This window comes from Scyliorhinus torazame, chromosome 30 (assembly GCF_047496885.1).
Source record: "Scyliorhinus torazame isolate Kashiwa2021f chromosome 30, sScyTor2.1, whole genome shotgun sequence".
NCBI lineage: Eukaryota > Metazoa > Chordata > Chondrichthyes > Carcharhiniformes > Scyliorhinidae > Scyliorhinus > Scyliorhinus torazame.
Window position 1 is genome coordinate 10,038,868 of NC_092736.1, and position 17,756 is coordinate 10,056,623.

Genomic DNA, 17,756 nt, shown 5'->3' on the forward strand with positions numbered 1-17,756 from the left:
AGAGACGGAGAGGTTCTTGGAAGGAATTCCAGAGTTTAGGGCCCCAGTACCTGAAGGCATGGCTGCCATGTGGCAGTTAAAATTAGGGATGCACAGGATCAAGAATCACTGCATTGGGTGTGCTTATTTTGTAGTTAAATTCATTGAAAAACTGGGAACTGGCAGCATGGGTTGGTACCTGGGACTTCGATGTTGTGGCCATTTCGGAGACATGGATAGAGTGGGGACAGGAATGGATGTTGCAGGTTCCGGGGTTTAGGTGTTTTAGTAAGCTCAGAGAAGGAGGCAAAAGAGGGGGAGGTGTGGCGCTGCTAGTCAAGAGCAGTATTACGGTGGCGGAGAGGATGCTAGATGGGGACTCTTCTTCCGAGGTAGTATGGGCTGAGGTTAGAAACAGGAAAGGAGAGGTCACCCTGTTGGGAGTTTTCTATAGGCCTCCAAATAGTTCTAGGGATGTAGAGGAAAGGATGGCGAAGATGATTCTGGATAAGAGTGAAAGTAACAGGGTAGTTATTATGGGAGACTTTAACTTTCCAAATATTGACTGGAAAAGATATAGTTCGAGTACATTAGATGGGTTGTATTTTGTACAATGTGTGCAGGAGGGTTTCCTGACACAATATGTTGTCAGGCCAACAAGAGGCGAGGCCACTTTGGATTTGGTTTGGGGTAATGAACCAGGCCAGGTGTTGGATTTGGAGGTAGGAGAGCACTTTGGGGACAGTGACCACAATTCGGTGACGTTTACGTTAGTGATGGAAAGGGATAAGTATACACTGCAGGGCAAGAGTTATAGCTGGGGGAAGGGCAATTATGATGCCATTAGACATGACTTGGGGGGGGGGGGGGGGGGGGGGATAGGTTGGAGAAGTAGGCTGCAAGTGTTGGGCACACTGGATAAGTGGAGCTTGTTCAAGGAACAGCTACTGCGTGTTCTTGATAAGTATGTACCGGTCAGGCAGGGAGGAAGGCGTCGAGCGAGGGAACCATGGTTTACCAAATAAGTGGAATCTCTTGTTAAGAGGAAGAAGGAGGCCTATGTGAAGATGAGGTGTGAAGTTTCAGTTGGGGCGATGGATAGTTACAAGGTAGCGAGGAAGGATCTAAAGAGAGAGCTTAGACGAGCAAGGAGGGGACATGAGAAATATTTGGCAGGTAGGATCAAGGAAAACCCAAAAGCTTTCTATAGGTATGTCAGGAATAAAAGAATGACTAGGGTAAGAGTAGGGCCAGTCAAGGACAGGGATGGGAAGTGTGTGTGGAGTCTGAAGAGATAGGCGAGATACTAAATGAATATTTTTTGTTAGTATTCATTCAGGAAAAATATAATGTTGTGGAGGAGAATGCTGAGACCCAGGCTATTAAAATAGATGGCATTGAGGTACGTAGGGAAGAGGTGTTGGCAATTCTGGACAGGCTGAAAATAATAAGTCCCCGGGGCCTGATGGGATTTATCCTAGGGTTCTCTGGGAAGCCAGGGAAGAGATTGCTGGGCCTTTGGCTTTGATTTTTATGTCATCATTGGCTACAGGAATAGTGCCAGAGGACTGGAGGATAGCAAATGTGGTCCCTTTGTTCAAAAAGGGGAGTAGAGACAACCCCGGCAACTATAGACCAGTGAGCCTCACGTCTGTTGTGGATAAAGTCTTGGAGGGGATTATAAGAGACAAGATTTATAATCATCTAGATAGGAATAATATGATCAGGGATAGTCAGCATGGCTTTGTGAAGGGTAGGTCATGCCTCACAAACCTTATCGAGTTCTTTGAGAAGGTGACTGAACAGGTAGACGAGGGTAGAGCAGTTGATGTGGTGTATATGGATTTCAGTAAAGCGTTTGATCAGGTTCCCCACGGTAGGCTATTGCAGAAAATACGGAGGCTGGGGACTGAGGGTGATTTAGAGATGTGGATCAGAAATTGGCTAGCTGAAAGAAGACAGAGGGTGGTGGTTGATGGGAAATGTTCAGAATGGAGTTCAGTTACAAGTGGCGTACCACAAGGATCTGTTCTGGGGCCGTTGCTGTTTGTCATTTTTATCAATGACCTAGAGGAGGGCGCAGAAGGGTGGGTGAGTAAATTTGCAGACGACACTAAAGTCGGTGGTGTTGTCGACAGTGCGGAAGGATGTAGCAGGTTACAGAGGGACATAGATAAGCTGCAGAGCTGGGCTGAGAGGTGGCAAATGGAGTTTAATGTAGAGAAGTGTGAGGTGATTCACTTTGGAAGGAATAACAGGAATGCGGAATATTTGGCCAATGGTAAAGTTCTTGGAAGTGAGGATGAGCAGAGGGATCTAGGTGTCCATGTACATAGATCCCTGAAAGTTGCCACCCACGTTGATAGGGTTGTGAAGAAGGCCTATGGCGTGTTGGCCTTTATTGGTAGAGGGATTGAGTTCCGGAGTCATGAGGCCATGTTGCAGCTGTACAAAACTCTGGTACGGCCGCATTTGGAGTATTGCGTACAGTTCTGGTCACCGCATTATAGGAAGGACGTGGAAGCTTTGGAGCGGGTGCAGAGGAGATTTACCAGGATATTGCCTGGTATGGAGGGAAAATCTTATGAGGAAAGGCTGATGGACTTGAGGTTGTTTTCGTTAGAGAGAAGAAGGTTGAGGAGACTTAATAGAGGCATACAAAATGATCAGGGGGTTAGATAGGGTGGACAGTGAGAGTCTTCTCCTGCGGATGGAAATGGCTAGCACGAGGGGACATAGCTTTAAACTGAGGGGTAATAGATATAGGACAGAGGTCAGAGGTAGGTTCTTTACGCAAAGAGTGGTGAGGCCGTGGAATGCCCTACCTGCAACAGTAGTGAACTCGCCAACATTGAGGGCATTTAAAAGTTTATTGGATAAACATATGGATGTTAATGGCATAGTGTAGGTTAGATGGCTTTTGTTTCGGTGCAACATCGTGGGCCGAAGGGCCTGTACTGCGCTGTATCGTTCTATGTTCTATGTAAGTCAAATTTAACAGTACGTTTATTCGTGTGGTAAACATAGGTGCCCTCTCCACTACAACTAGACTGTGCCCTGCACCCGTGCCAACTTCTTACGTGCCTAACGTCTTTGCCTTACGGGCCCTACCACTACGTCTAGATGTGTTCCCAGATGGTACAGCAGGAGTGGAGGTGGACTGCTGTGAATCACGCCCTTCGACATGGCTCCCCGTCAGCACACGTTTCCTGGGGCGGCCCGGCTTTGATGGACCAGGCTGCTCTGCGGGCGTGCTGGATGGCATGGTGCCACCCTGACCTGCCCGCTCCCCACCAGATGCGCCAGGGACGTAACGGGGGAGGCTGGGTGTACTGGGACGTCCCTTGATGGAGCTACCGGGAGGGGCCCCAGTACCTCCTCCTCCATCTGGGAGCCCGGTGGCCCCCGGGCCTCACTGTCGGACGGAGATGCGCTCGGAGACATGCCCCGTCGCACCCCCGACACCTGGCGCTGCCAGTCCTGGTGGCTTGCAGCGGTATCGACCATGGTCCGAATGTTCGCCGAGACGGGGCCCAGGGAGTGCCACATTCCTGCCAAGGTCTGTGCGATCTCGACTTGTGAGTGTGCGACGCCATCCATCACGTGTGCCAGGCGGTCAATGCTCTCCGCAACCGACTGCTGGGACAGTGCCATCGCTTGCTGGGGCCGGGCCATGGCATGATGAGACTCAGCCAGGGCCCGGAGAGCGGCGGCAATGTCGTGTTGGCTCTGTGAGATGGCTGCCTGTGAGAGTGCAGCCATCTCCTGGGCCATGGATGACACGTGCACGTGAAGCCTAACGCCTTGCAGAACCTGACCCATGGCCGAAACCCCTTCACCCATTGCCTCCACCACGGACGCCACCCGTGCGGTGTCGGCCTGGGTGGCTGCGATGAGCGGCACCACTCCCTGCTCCTGGACGCGGATAGACTCCTCCAGCTGCGTGTGCAGGTCCTGGAAGATTTTTTAAAAAACATTTAGAGTACCCAATTCATTTTTACCAATTAAGGGGCAATTTAGCATGTTCAATCCACCTACCCTGCACATCTTTGGGTTGTGGGAACGAAACCCACGCAAACACGGGGAGAATGTGCAAACTCCACACGGACAGTGACCCAGAGCCGGGATCGAACCTGGGACCTCGGCGCCGTGAGACTGCAGTGCTACCACTGCGCCACCGTGCTGCCCTAATGAATGCCAGTGATGCAACTGAGTTTCAATCGTGTCGCAACACCCTGGGCTAGTGCTGGTCAATTTCAGCCCCACTTGACCCGGGGTCACAAAACAGGTGAAATTAAAATTATTTAAATATCCGAAGTCTTTGGTTTGATCCCGATTAAGTACAGCCACCAGGTTTGTAAATGTTAACACAAATAACCTTTTATTATTTAACAGCAATTAGTATTAAATAGGCAACAATATAACTGATTGATAGAGGGAAAGGGTGGAGAAGAGAGATTGTAATGGTCTTCGCTGTCGACTCACAGAGACAGCAGGCAGCCAGCAGCCAGAAGAGGAGGAGAGAAAGGGGAGGTCACAGTGGTTAGCACTGCTGCATCACAGCTCCAGGGTCCCAGATTCAATTCCAGCCTCAGGTGTCCGTCTGTGTGGAGGTTGCATTTTCTCCCATGGATTTCCTCCGGGTGCTCCGGTTTCCTCCCACGGTCGAAATATGTGTAGGTTAGGTGGATTGGCTATGCTAAATTGCCCCTTAGTGTCCAAAAGGTTAGGTGGGCTTTACTGCGCTACAGGGATAGGGTGGAGGCGTTGGCTTAAGTGGGATGCTCTTTCCAAGAGCCGGTGCAGACTCGATGAGCTGAATGGCCTCCTGCACTATAAATTCTATGATTGAAAAGACAAAATTACTTTGAGCGTCTCATGGCTTCTGATGGTTTCGCCGAAAACCCCCACCTATCAGGAACCTATCACTGTTGTTGCCAGGCAGAATGCTGTCCTTGTCCACTGTCCCTGGCGGCACAGTGGTTAGTATTGTTGCTTCACAGCTCCAGGGTCCCAAGTTCGATTCCCGGCTTGGGTCACTGTGTGGAGTCTGCACGTTCTCCCCATGTCTGCGTGGGTTTCCTCCGGGTGCTACGGTTTCCTCCCACAGTCCAACGATACGCAAGTTACGTGGATTGGCAATGCTAAATTGCCCTTAGTGTCCAAAAAGGTTAGATGGGGATACTGGGTTACGGGGATAGGGTGGAGGTGTGGGCTCAAGTAGGGTGCTCTTTCCAAGGGCCGGTGCAGACTCAATGGGCCGCATGGCCTCCTTCTGCACTGTAATTTCTGTGATCTATGATTCTATGATCTAACCCTTTGACCACCAGCCAACCAATCAAACCAAATCCCTCCAATCTGCTGGGTGCCAGAAAGTCTGGGTTTGCCTGTCCCAAATACAAAACTTGAGGCCATAGTGTTCCCGTTGTCAAGCTATTTGAAACTTTGAATTCTGTACTTCCTCCACTCGACTTAAAGATATATCTCAATTAACGATCCTTGGACCAAAAAATAAATAAAAGAAAAGAAATGGGAACAAAGGGAAATCGAAAGGAAGGACTCTAACAATAGTATTTTACTTTTGAAAATACTTTATTTGGTTAAATAGCAAATAGGGGAAAGAATGCTGATATATAACTCACGTCAGTTCATTTTACGTGTTTATTCCTTAGTCTTCTGTTAGGGTGAAATTTCACAGGTGCCAACAACCCTCACCAATATGAATCCGTCTCATTATCAGTCCATCAAAGACATTACAGATATTGTGACCCTGTCCTCATTCTAGTTTTCTGAATCGCCATAGGCATGTGAACCCTGGCTGATTTCTTTCTCCCCCCCCCATCGTTTTTTTACTCCCCCATGTTGCAGGGGCCATTAATGCCAATCGTTGCACACCAATCATTACCAGAGCTGACATCGGCTAACTCTGCACAGACCAGGAATCTGGGACCTGAGTGATCAGTGCTATACCAAATGCTGTCTTTACTCTGCAGGCCATTTATGAATGGACACCAGGATCCAAAGATGCCATATCTTTTTATCTACACTCTTTGGGTGCGATTCTCTGAAATGGAGACAGAGTGTTCACGCCGTCGAGGTTCACGACCCCTATCCCGACTGATTCAGGGCCCGAAAATGGGCTAGGAGCGGCACCGCGTCATTTACGCGCGCCAGGCGGCGCCGCATACATGACGCGGCAGGCGCCGCATAACTGGCGTCCCCTGCGCATGCCAACCCGCGCATGCGTGGTTGCCGTCCTCCCCGAGTCCGCCCCGCAAGAAGATGTCCGATGGATCTTGCGGGGCTGCGGAAGAAAGGAGGTCCTCCTTCAGAGAGGACGGTCCGACGATCGGTGGGCACCGATCACGGGCCATACCCCATTTGAGGTACCCCCCCCCCCCCCCCCAGCGTTCCCGCGCTGTTCCCGCCGGCAGCGGCTAGGTGTGGACGGCGCCGGAGGGAACCCGCCGTTTTGGGCAGGCCGCTCGGCCCATCCGGCACTGAGAATCGCGGGGGTACCGGTGAATCGCCATTTTGGCTGTCTCGGGCGATTCACTGGACCGCGCAAAATGCGATTGTGCCGATCTGGCCGCTTCCGTGAATCGCGGGAGGGCGTCGGACCGGCGTCGCGGGAAAATTTGGCAACCCAGACGATTCTCCAAACCGGTGCGGGAGCGGAGAATCGCGCCCTTTACGTATCATGTCTCTCAAGTTTCAGTGGAATTCTTATACACTGCACACACTATACGCAGCATCAAAGTAATTTATCTGATGAATTCTGGATTATGTTGATAAATTATCAGCAGCTTTGAAAACCAAGTATTGCTTTGAGTATTGAGTTTTCTTTAGAATTGGTAACACCCAAGTGTTTTTGCCTCTCACGCCAAAGCTTGAAGAATTATAACCGAGGGTTATAAGGATAATGAATCAGCAAAGAACAAAACACTTTCATTTTGTAAAAATTAAACCATGTGCCAAAAGGAATGTGGTGTTCATCTGAGGCTGAGACACACTGTTTCTGTTATTTATTAACACTGTCCCTCCTCAAAGACAGATAATTCCAATTTTTTCCAATTACATTTTGGGTTGATGAACAGAGGTGTTGAGTAGAATATTTTGCAATGATAACCACAAAGCAATAGAGACTCTGGCAACCTTGTTCCGCTAAGTAGTTGTAAGGGGAAATGTCACATGTTGCATTATTTCAATTTCTTCCTCGCTGAGTCTCACCTTTATATCAGTACCCACAATTGCTGAGTGAGAGACGTGTTTCTGCTTTCGGCTTGTGGACACTTGGTAGCAGGTTGAAATTAGCTCAAACATAATTCATGCGGGATCTTTACCACCGACAGGAAAATCTGTGCTAGATCTGCTTCCAGGTCAATGGATGACCATAATACACTATATTTTAAGCAACAGGTGACTTCATAACCATGTTTATTTATGTTTTTAATAATCTTTATTGTCACAATGAAGCTTACATTAACACTGCAATGAAGTTAATGCTACAGATGTTTGGGTTCACCAGAAGTGATTTGCATGTCATTGCAAATAAAGTCCAAAGCTATATGAACTCCAAATGATAAATTGTGCTGTTCTTCTAACACAAAGGGGCAACAAATTCAGTACGGCTAATCAGGGGTCTTATTTTCCATTTTGAATAACTCAACTTGTTTCTTATTTCAGCAGGGTTCGCGATGATCCTGTAGACTATTGTCAAATAAAACACATTAGAACATAGAACATTACAGCGCAGTACAGGCCCTTCGGCCCTCAATGTTGCGCCGACCTGTGAAACCACTCTAAAGCCCATCTACACTATTCCCTTATCGTCCATATGTCTATCCAATGACCATTTGAATGCCCTTAGTGTTGGCGAGTCCACTACTGTTGCAGGCAGGGCATTCCACGCCCTTACTACTCTCTAAGTAAAGAACCCACCTCTGACATTTGTCTTATATCTATCTCCCCTCAATTTAAAGCTATGTCCCCTCGTGCTAGACATCACCATCCGAGGAAAAAGGCTCCCACTGTCCACCCTATCCAATCCTCTGATCATCTTGTATGCCACAATTAAGTCACCTCTTAACCTTCTCTCTAACGAAAACAGCCTCCAGTCCCTCAGCCTTTCCTCATAAGATCTTCCCTCCATACCAGGCAACATTCTGGTATATCTCCTCTGCACCCTTTCCAATGCTTCCACATCCTTCCTATAATGCGGCGACCAGAATTGCACGCAATACTCCAAATGCGGCCGCACCAGAGTTTTGTACAGCTGCAACATGACCTCAATCCCTCTACCAATAAAAGCTAACATACCGTACACCTTCTTAACAACCCTCTCAAAGAGAAGACACTTTGTCTGTAATTGGAACTGGGTACATGACTATTGGGAGTTTCTGGCTAATTTTCCTTCTCCTTTCTTGCAGAATAATGCAGATCAAATTGGTTTCCAGGTCGGCGGAGGTCTCTCTGCCCTTGAGCAGATCCTTCATGTGGTGAATACTGTTTCCAGCCCTAACATTGCTCCTCGGATTCCAGTCAAGTTAGTATTTTCTTCCAAACTATTTGCTTGCTTTTAAGAATGCGTAGTTCTACATTGTTTGCTTATTTCTGAAGATAAAAGGAATAGGAGGTGACATACGCATGAATTGTTAAATGAAGACTGGAGCTGAACACAAAAAAATGCCATCACACCATTCACAGAAGAGCAGGGAGTTATCCCATTATCTTGACCAATGTTCCTCAATCAACACCACCCAAAACAGATTAAATGTTAATCACCAATTTGTTCTTTGTGGGGTTTGCTGTGTGCAGATTGGTTGCTGAATTTGTCTAAAGAACAGTGTCTTCGCGTGAAAGCATAATGTGTTGGATGAGAAATATTTCTGAAACAAGGACTTAAGAAGACACCACATGAATGCAAGCATGCAAACTCCTTCTTTCGATACTTTTTGAGCAACAGGACGAAGAAACTTTCAGACCTGTAGTCCAGGTCAGTCCTGAAAGTGAAATTACTGTGCTGCTTAGTCGCTTAAGGAACAAGGGAAATCTTTAGATTTTCCTGTCCTGTATGTTGTTGCAATTGTCCAATACACCATTGTTCAATTATCTTCCTGCTCCCAACTCTCTTGATCTGGTTGCTAGATGCATGGAATAAGCTGAATATCTTTCTTGCTCATGTATCCAAAGAAAATACGTAAGTACCACTTATCACCTTCCATTGACTTTGTGTTGCGATCATTAGGAATTTGGCATGTGACCAATAGATGTTGCAAATTCGCAGTTCTGCAACACAACACATAGGAGCACCAGCAGCCTGTGCTAGTGTAAGATTATAATTTTAAATAACTTAACCTTGAAATAAGTTGAATTGCATCACTCCTGACTAATATCCATTTCTCTCAGTTATATCTCTATTCCACCTCATCCACACAAGCTTTATTATTGAGTTAATTCCTGTTACCTTTATGTTCAAATTTCTCCACACCATCACTATTTCTGTAATCTGCAGTTTTGCGTCTGTTCTCTTCGAATTTTGGTTTTGTCCGCATCGTGATTTTCTGCCCTCAATCATTAGTAACCCTTGAAATACCTCCCTCAACATCACCACCTCTCCTCCTTTATGTTGCCCGTTAAATCCTATTTCTTCGACCAAGCTATTGGTCATTTTTCCGATACCCCTTTTTGTGGACAGGTAAACATTTGATTGATAACGCTCCTGATGTGCTTTGGGGAGGCTCTCTTCTCCCCCCCCCCCCCCACAGTGGGGGCAGCTTGCCATCGGCCTCCGGCGTGATCTTTCCATCCTGCCAAAGTCTGCGGCTTTTTGCATGACTCATCAGCCACGCCGCCAAGGAACCCACCACTTGCGGGACCAGAAATTCCCACCCATCGTATCAGTGCAAGTTGTAGTTGCTGTTTGAGTGAGTGTCATACAAACTATGAATTAGGAGCAGGAGTAGGCCTCTCGGCCCCTCAAGTCTGCACAGAAGTAATATCTTCGAAAAACTGTTTGTTTTAAAAAAAATTTAGAATACCCAATTCATTTTTTCCAATTAAGGGGCAATTTTGCATGGCCAATCCGCCTAACCTGCACATCTTTGGGCTGTGGGGGCGAAACCCACACAAACACGGGGAGAATGTGCAAACTCCACACGGACAGTGACCCAGAGCCGGGATCGAACCTGGGACCTCGGCGCTGTGAGGCAGCAGCGCTAACCCACTGTGCCACCGTGCTGCCCCATAGCTTCGAAAAATAAGTGATTCAAATTAGTTTACCATTGTGTTCCACAACCTGTGAGATTGGATTCCGATAGCTATCGCCGTTTCTTCAATGAATTCATGACCTTGGCAGAGTAGTGGAGTAAATTTCCAATGGCTGTAAAGGAAAATCAGTTGGAAAATCATCCCAGCACGTGGGACAGTTCTTTGTTCAGCTAGGTTTGTTTCTTGACCAATTAAAATAACCAGAGTCGTATCCTTCATCCAAGCCAATGGGTAGGTTTGTAAATAAAACTGGTAAGGAGAACATTTGAAGGGATATCGGAAAGAACGTTTTCAGGCAATGAGTGGCAAATGCCTGGAATTGAGTCAGTGTCATTAGATGCAGACTGTGAACGTGTTTAAAACACAACCAGGCTGTGGGAGAATTAGAATTCTACAAGAAATCAGCTTCATGGACTGAACTGCTTTTCCTGGTTGCAAAGTATGGCCGGAATTCTCTGGCCGTCGGGATTCCCTGTTCCTGCTGGCAGCGCAAGCCCGCCCATGGATTTCCCGGTGCTGTGGGATGACTTCAATGGGAAATCCCATTGACAAGCGGCGGCGGGAGCAGAGATTCCCGCTGCCAGCGAACAGCGCGCCACCGAGAAACACACGGCTGGGGGACCGGAGAATCCAGCCCTATATGTCATCATTCCATTAGACCAATCGTGCAGTCGGCTCATCAGCATCTGAAAGGCGAAAAGATTGGTTAGATTTGTTAACCACCTCTTCCACATTTGAGATAGTAACAGAGTTGCTGCGCATTTACAGCACTTTCCATTTTTATTTTACACTTCCAGCATTTAATATGTTCATCTTTACTTCATCTTAATGCCAAGCCTTTTCAGGTTTCAACTTTCAAATTCTTATTTCCCAGCAGGTATTTATATTTCAGCAAAAACGAAGCGTGCTTTTTTAGCATTTGTTTCTACTCATACAAACTAATATATCAAAAGCCTTGATTTCCAGCTTCTATTCTTTGAAGACTTCAATCCCTAGGAACTTTGTTCAGACAGTACAGTATGGCAAAATGCATGTGTGTGAGAGACAGAGAAAAGTATCAATGAGCCATGGAGTTCTGCCTTTACAGATGCAGTTTGGTATTAATCATTGGAGTTTAACACAGTGAAAACTTTACCTTCACTCACACACACTTGTTTATTTTATGTAATTATAGGTATGTAGCATTTCTAAGGTTGGATTGCTGACATGGATTGCTTTGTGTATTGTTTTACTGAAATTCAAAAGGTTTGATGTGTTCCACTGGTGAAAGATTGAGTGATTAGCTTCTTCTCCCGTTAAAGTTTCTGCAATTGTTTTGAAGGCAAATGGACAAAACTGGATTTTTAGCTAATATTTTACTACCCTCCCAGTACGCGATGCTAAATTTTAAATGTTTTAAATCCTGCCACTCTTTTCCTCGGGTTCTCACAAGACGGGACTAAATGCATATTTTTACATTGCATTTTATGATCCGGTAAAATCTCAGTTCTGAAAAAATAGACTTCCTGAGCATGTAATTCCCGTTAGCAGTGACAAAATAGCATTATGACCCATCTGACACAATCCTTTAATACTTCATTTGTAGCTAACAGGCTACTAAATCACAATAAATGTTGGAAAGCTCATTAATTCAAGCATAGTGCTCAATACTTCTGTTAAATTGCTACACAACAGTTGAAAAAATCCTCACTTCCCAACAAGCCCCGCACCTTCCCAGACCTGTACATTGTATTTGGTTAAGGGAATCCACAATTCACTTTGTTGTATGCTCTCATACTTTGGCAAATGCCCCAATAAACAGACAATATTTTGCGAACACACTGGTTATAGTTTAGCTTATATGTGTACAGCAGGTGTTGAAGGGTATCATCAGATCAATTCTTGGTATGTAACCTGAAGTCACCTCATTCTATTACAATGAAATTTGGAGAGAGAAATTTCAGCTTTGAGAGCACCATGTTCAGTAGAGTGCAGCCCTATAAGTGAATGAGCATACCCAATAGAACAGCAGAAATCATTTCCTTTTACATCAATTATTACATATTAGCAAAGGGCTAAATCGCTGGCTTTGAAAGCAGACCGAGGCAGGCCAGCAGCACGGTTCGATTCCCGAAACAGCCTCCCGAACAGGCGCCGGAATGTGGCGACTAGGGGCTTTTCACAGTAACTTCATTTGAAGCCTAATTGTGACAATAAGCGATTTTCATTTCATTTCATTATTCTGGATGGCAAATTCATTGCCACGCTGCACTACCTTTCAAGAGATTTGTGATGGGTGCTTTGGTGCACATTGTTCCGAAACCATTTCCGTGTTTATGGGGAAACAAAAAGGTCAAATATCAGCATCTGGGAACAGGTCGGCCATTTAACCCCTCAAGCTTATTTCGCCATTCGATAAAATCACGGCTGATCCAAGATCCAGCTCCACATAACTGTCTTTGTCCCGATTCCCTTTAATATATTTGGTTAACAGATCTCTATTGAAATTGCAGAAACCATGTAAGGTTAAGTTCTTCTCAATTATTATTTAGTCATTTAACAGAAATGCTTCACACTTGCAACTGAATTAATTAGCTTTTCAGCATGTATCTGATTTTAAGTTGCTGCTTAAGGATTAAAAGATTATTGCAGATGAATCCTGATTGGCGGTTATTTTCTTTGTTGCTCTCATGAAATCAAATTCTAAGTCTAAGCCATGATTGAATATGATTAGAAATGTTTCGGCTCCGTTTTGAACCTAGGACTGTTCATGTGTGAGGCGAATGTGTTAGCCACTATACTAAAGAAACACTGCAAAGTAAATCTAAATGCGCTATTGCATCGCAGTAGATGGTTTAGACCCATCAACTGCTGGGATATGGGCCCAGCACACTTCCGCTGCGTCACTTTGCTTCCATTGCCGTCAACTGGAGACCTATTAGCTTTGTTTACCAACACACAGCATTGGTAAAAAATGAGGGGGGAAACTCTGATTGGTTTAGGTAATTGAGCCAGACCAAATCTGATTCTATGAAATAATTTAATTCAGGCAGCCCACAGTTGAGGTATTTAGCCTGACTGCCGAACTGCAATGGTTTGTACTTGGAATGGGACAGTGGAGTGTCTGCCAGTACACTTGAGACCTACCACAACCGATTGAAGATAATCTCTCTCTTTCTCTGTGTACTGCAGGGACAGGAGAGTATCGACAGCACCTGGAATTGGTATAATTTACAATTGAATGGTGTCCGTTTTAAGAAAAGAACTCTTGATGTGTCATCAACAATGAAATTAATATAAAAGGGTTGGAAATTCTCCAATCATAGCAAGAGTAATTAATCATGTTCAAGCTCTGATCTGCCCATGAATTTGGTCCACTTGAAATATTTCTGACTTTTCAGTTTCCCAGATCAAACACTCATCTGGCAAAACTCTTCTCTTCCATCTTCATCACTGGAAAGGTAGTGGAGCATAGAGGTGCAGATGGGAATGTAGAAGTCTCAAAATAATTGATGGAAATGTGGATTTTGGCTCAGTTTATTAACAAAGGGAGAGGGAAGAAAGTTCTCTTGAGCTTCGGTCCACTCAGCTACCAATCAAAAAACACCAGTTTGGCATGCTGGCAGTACGCCATGTTTCCGGGAGCTGTATTCTTCAACAGGGGATCAGAACTGGTCTTGCATGTTGGAACTAGCAAATCTTGACTGCTCATTCTTCAGCGAGAAATGCGCAGAATGGTCGGTTTGATTGTTTGTAGCTGCTACTTTTCACCAATGATCTTTTATGGTGCTGGGATACTCCTAGGCAATTTCCCTCTTTTGTTTCAGTCCCATTATTCAGGTGAAATAAATGTAAGTTCTTGATTTTCTTTACATTGGGTTATCCAATTAAATCTAATTACTTTTTCCCCCTTTTTTTAAATTTTCCATAATAAATTTAGAGTACCCAATTCTTTTTTTTTCCAATTAAGGGGCAATTTAGCGTGGCCTGCACATCTTATTGGGTTGTGGGGGTGAGACCCATGCAGACACAGGGAGAATGTGCAAATTCCACACAGACAGTGACCCGGGGCCGGGATCGAACCAGGGTCCTCGGCTCTGTGAGGCAGCAGTCCTAACCACTGCGCCACCGTGCTGCCCCAAATGAAATCTACTTGCAGTACAAATGCCACAATATACATTAGAAGATCTCTAACCTTTTGGTGAGTTCCTATTTCATTAGTACATCCTTGGGTTTTCTGCTTGTGGTTTATTTGATCAATATCGAGCTATCGGAGACGAGTAGACTTTGCTTGCGCATGACGTTTAGTGCATTACAGGTATCAGAGGCAATTAGCCGTAGTCCACGAGGGACCAATGGCATTTCCCTCTCGGTTGAAGAGAAACAAGTGGTTAGATAGCTCAAGCATGGGGAAGGCAAAGGAGGCCGGTATCCTTACTACCACAGCTAGTACCGGGAGTGAATTAGTGCCCCTGGTGCCATTCTGCACCACACTCTAGCCATCTAGTCAACAAAGCTAATTGATGCCACCAGAGGCAGGAGGTCTGGCCCGTCATTCGAGATGGTCAATATACTGGTGAACAGAGTCATGCTTTATAAGTTGTTGATCTTGGCAAAACAGAAGGTAGCTTCCTAAAATGAAGGTGAGTCCCACAGAACCTCTCCCTTCCTCCCCTAGAAAGCAGGAGCAGCTTGAGAAGGCACATGTGCTATTACTGTTACTTCCTCGGCTGTTTTTATTTCTTTCTTGAACTGTTGACTAGCATTAAATGGGATGAAGTACCTGTTTTGTTGCATTGCAAGCAACGGGGAACACTAAATAACATTTGGCACACTTTTCTGAGCCTGCCCTGGACATCACAGACTTGAGTTGCAGCTGGTGAAACCCTCCCCTATGGCTCTTAATCCTAATAGATGGGGAAGTACTTAACAGAGTTTGCTTTTTCCCACTTCACTGAATGTTTTAAAGCGACTGTATTAATCAACCTAAGTGGTGTGCTTCTTAATTCCTGAAATATTGCTTCAGTAGCGGCTTTTATATTGGCTTCATGCCGTGTTAGTGCAGCTGGCTCCATCTGCACAGGTTTCGCATAGCTGATGAAGTTCAGGATTCACTATGACCAGCAGCTGAGAAGATTTTATTTTAAATCAGGTGCCACAGTCTTAACATGTTCAGCATATTTACTTTTGGGTCGTTCTGACTTTGCAACAGCCGCTTATCTGGAGCCATTGCGCAAAATTAATATAAAGCAGCTTATGCAACATTGAATTCTCCATGGCCTCGCCCTTCTCCGTAACTTCCCTCAACCCTATTATTCTTTGAGATCTCTTTGACATCTTGAGTATTTCCGATTTTCATTGTTCCAGCATTGGCAGCCATGTCTTCAGCTGCCCAGAACTTTCTCTCTTTAAGACACTCCTTAAAACCTACTACTTTGATCAGGTTTTTGTCACCTGTGCGGCTTGGTAGCAAATTATGTTTGTCGAATACCCAACTTCTATTGTTGTATTCCAACGCTGCTGTGAAGTGCCTTGACCCATTTACTATGCAAATATAAATAACTGTCTCCACCGTCCTAGAGGACCATAGGCTGCTCTCCCCTTGATAGCTCACTGGTGGTAGTTTAACCTGAGGGTTACCACACCTCAGGCGAGGGGCAAGGTTCAGAAGGTGGGGCCTTCATGAATAACCTCAACTGGGACAGGAATTGAACCCGCGCTGTTGGCATTGCTCTGCATCACAAACAGCCGCCCAGCCAACTGAGCTAATGGACCCCCTGTACTAATTGTAAGTAAGCAGGAAAGCACACCGTAAATATTGACTGCATACTAGGGGTTTTGTAGCTCACCAAAACTAACTTACACCGATTCACAGCGCATGGGTACCACGTTTGATTCCCGGCTTGGGCCACTGTGTGCGGAGTCTGCCTGTTCTCCCCATGTCTGCGTGCGTTTCCTCTGGGTGCTCTGGTTTCCTCCCACAAGCCCTGAAAGATGTGCTTGTTAGGTAATTTGGACATTTTGAATTCTCCCTCCGTGTACCCGAACAGGCGCCAGAATGTAGCGACATGGGGATTTTCACAATAACTTCACTGCAGTGTTAATGTAAGCCTACTTGTGACAATAAAGATTATTATTATTATTATAGATCATGCCAAGTAACTCATAGGCTGAAGACTTGAATGAGCGAGTCATAAGGTCTGGCTGTTGGTGGGTGGTTTATTTTTCATTAAACCACACAAATAAATTGTGCACTTGGTTCATGCCACTTAATCTTTTGCTCCCTCTTAAAGTTCAACTTCTTTTGAGAATGGATCTATATGCAAAACATGGTAAGATTCCCTTAGTGGGATGAACTTCTGGGTAAAGGAAATTGTTGATACCCCTTCAAATACTTAGCAGAGCTATATGTTGTTAGAGAGCATATATATGTTTTATTAAGCCTATGTGTAAGTGAACATAGAAGAATTACAGAAGCTCCATGAGTCTGTTGCTTCACTGGACCACACACACACACACAAAAGAGAGAGAACAGAAGAATCATATGATCATTCGGACACCAAGCAAACGTGCTCTGGAGTCACATTTTTCTGGTCAAAAGAAAAAGTATATACTGATAATGAATACTGATAAGAAATAATTCAAAATTCTTAAAAAATACGTGGAGGAATCCTGAATTGTAACTTAAACAAAAAAACACAATCGCAAGCGGGTGCTACTAAAAATAATATGATCTGCAATGGAGACAGATCCAGATGATGTCTTCCAGATTTACGATTGGTGTCCAACTTAGAGGTTTCGGGTCTTGTAGTAGTTAATTGCTGTTGACCATTGCGAGGATAGCTGAAGTCCTGTGTTTTATCCAAGTCCTCGATCTCATTAGTGTTTCTTACAGGTGCCTCATCAGTATAAATCTACTGACGCTGATTCCTACAGTATGGGGAGCCTCCAACGTGCACATAACTTCTAGGACTTGCCCCACTTGTGTATGTTCCGGTGCTCCAACTACTCTGGATGGAGGATTCCACCCACATTGTATTGCCGGGTTGTATTTTTTTGAAGTGGCTTAGCATGCCTGCATTGTAATACTACTGATTTTGCTTCATTTGAACAAGCACGAGTATTTTCCTCAGTTGGGGCTGCAGGAGTGTCCCCACTATCTGAAATAAGTATCTTGCAGCTATGCTAGTAAGTGTCTGTGCTGTACTTGTAACTACAACTTCATTTGGCATTTCCGCCAATCAGAACTAGAAATCATGATTAATTGAACTCCTTGTATTTTTGAAGGGTCTTTTAATGATATAGTCTGCCTTCTTGGCTTTACCATTGGAGTACTGGAGTGAGCCCTGAACGAGGTGGTGACGTCACCACCCAATCCCCATGTCTTGGGAAACACTGCAAACTATGAAGATGTGGGCCGTTGTATGCTACTAGGATGTCTTATATTCCAAATCTTGCAAGCATCTCTTTTTTTTAAAATAAATTTAAAGTACCCAATTCTTTTTTTCTCCAATTAATTAAGGGACAAT

At 45.1% G+C, this 17,756-nt stretch overlaps 1 protein-coding gene across 2 annotated transcripts in view; it reads left to right on the forward strand.

Moving 5' to 3' along the window:
• scaper (S-phase cyclin A-associated protein in the ER) overlaps positions 1–17,756 on the forward strand; it is a 464,954-nt gene that overhangs the window by 267,613 nt on the left and 179,585 nt on the right. For both annotated transcript variants that reach the window (XM_072492784.1, XM_072492785.1), the window contains one exon: positions 8,409–8,524. In XM_072492784.1, the coding sequence (XP_072348885.1) occupies positions 8,409–8,524 (116 nt within the window). The remainder of the gene's footprint in view (positions 1–8,408; positions 8,525–17,756) is intronic.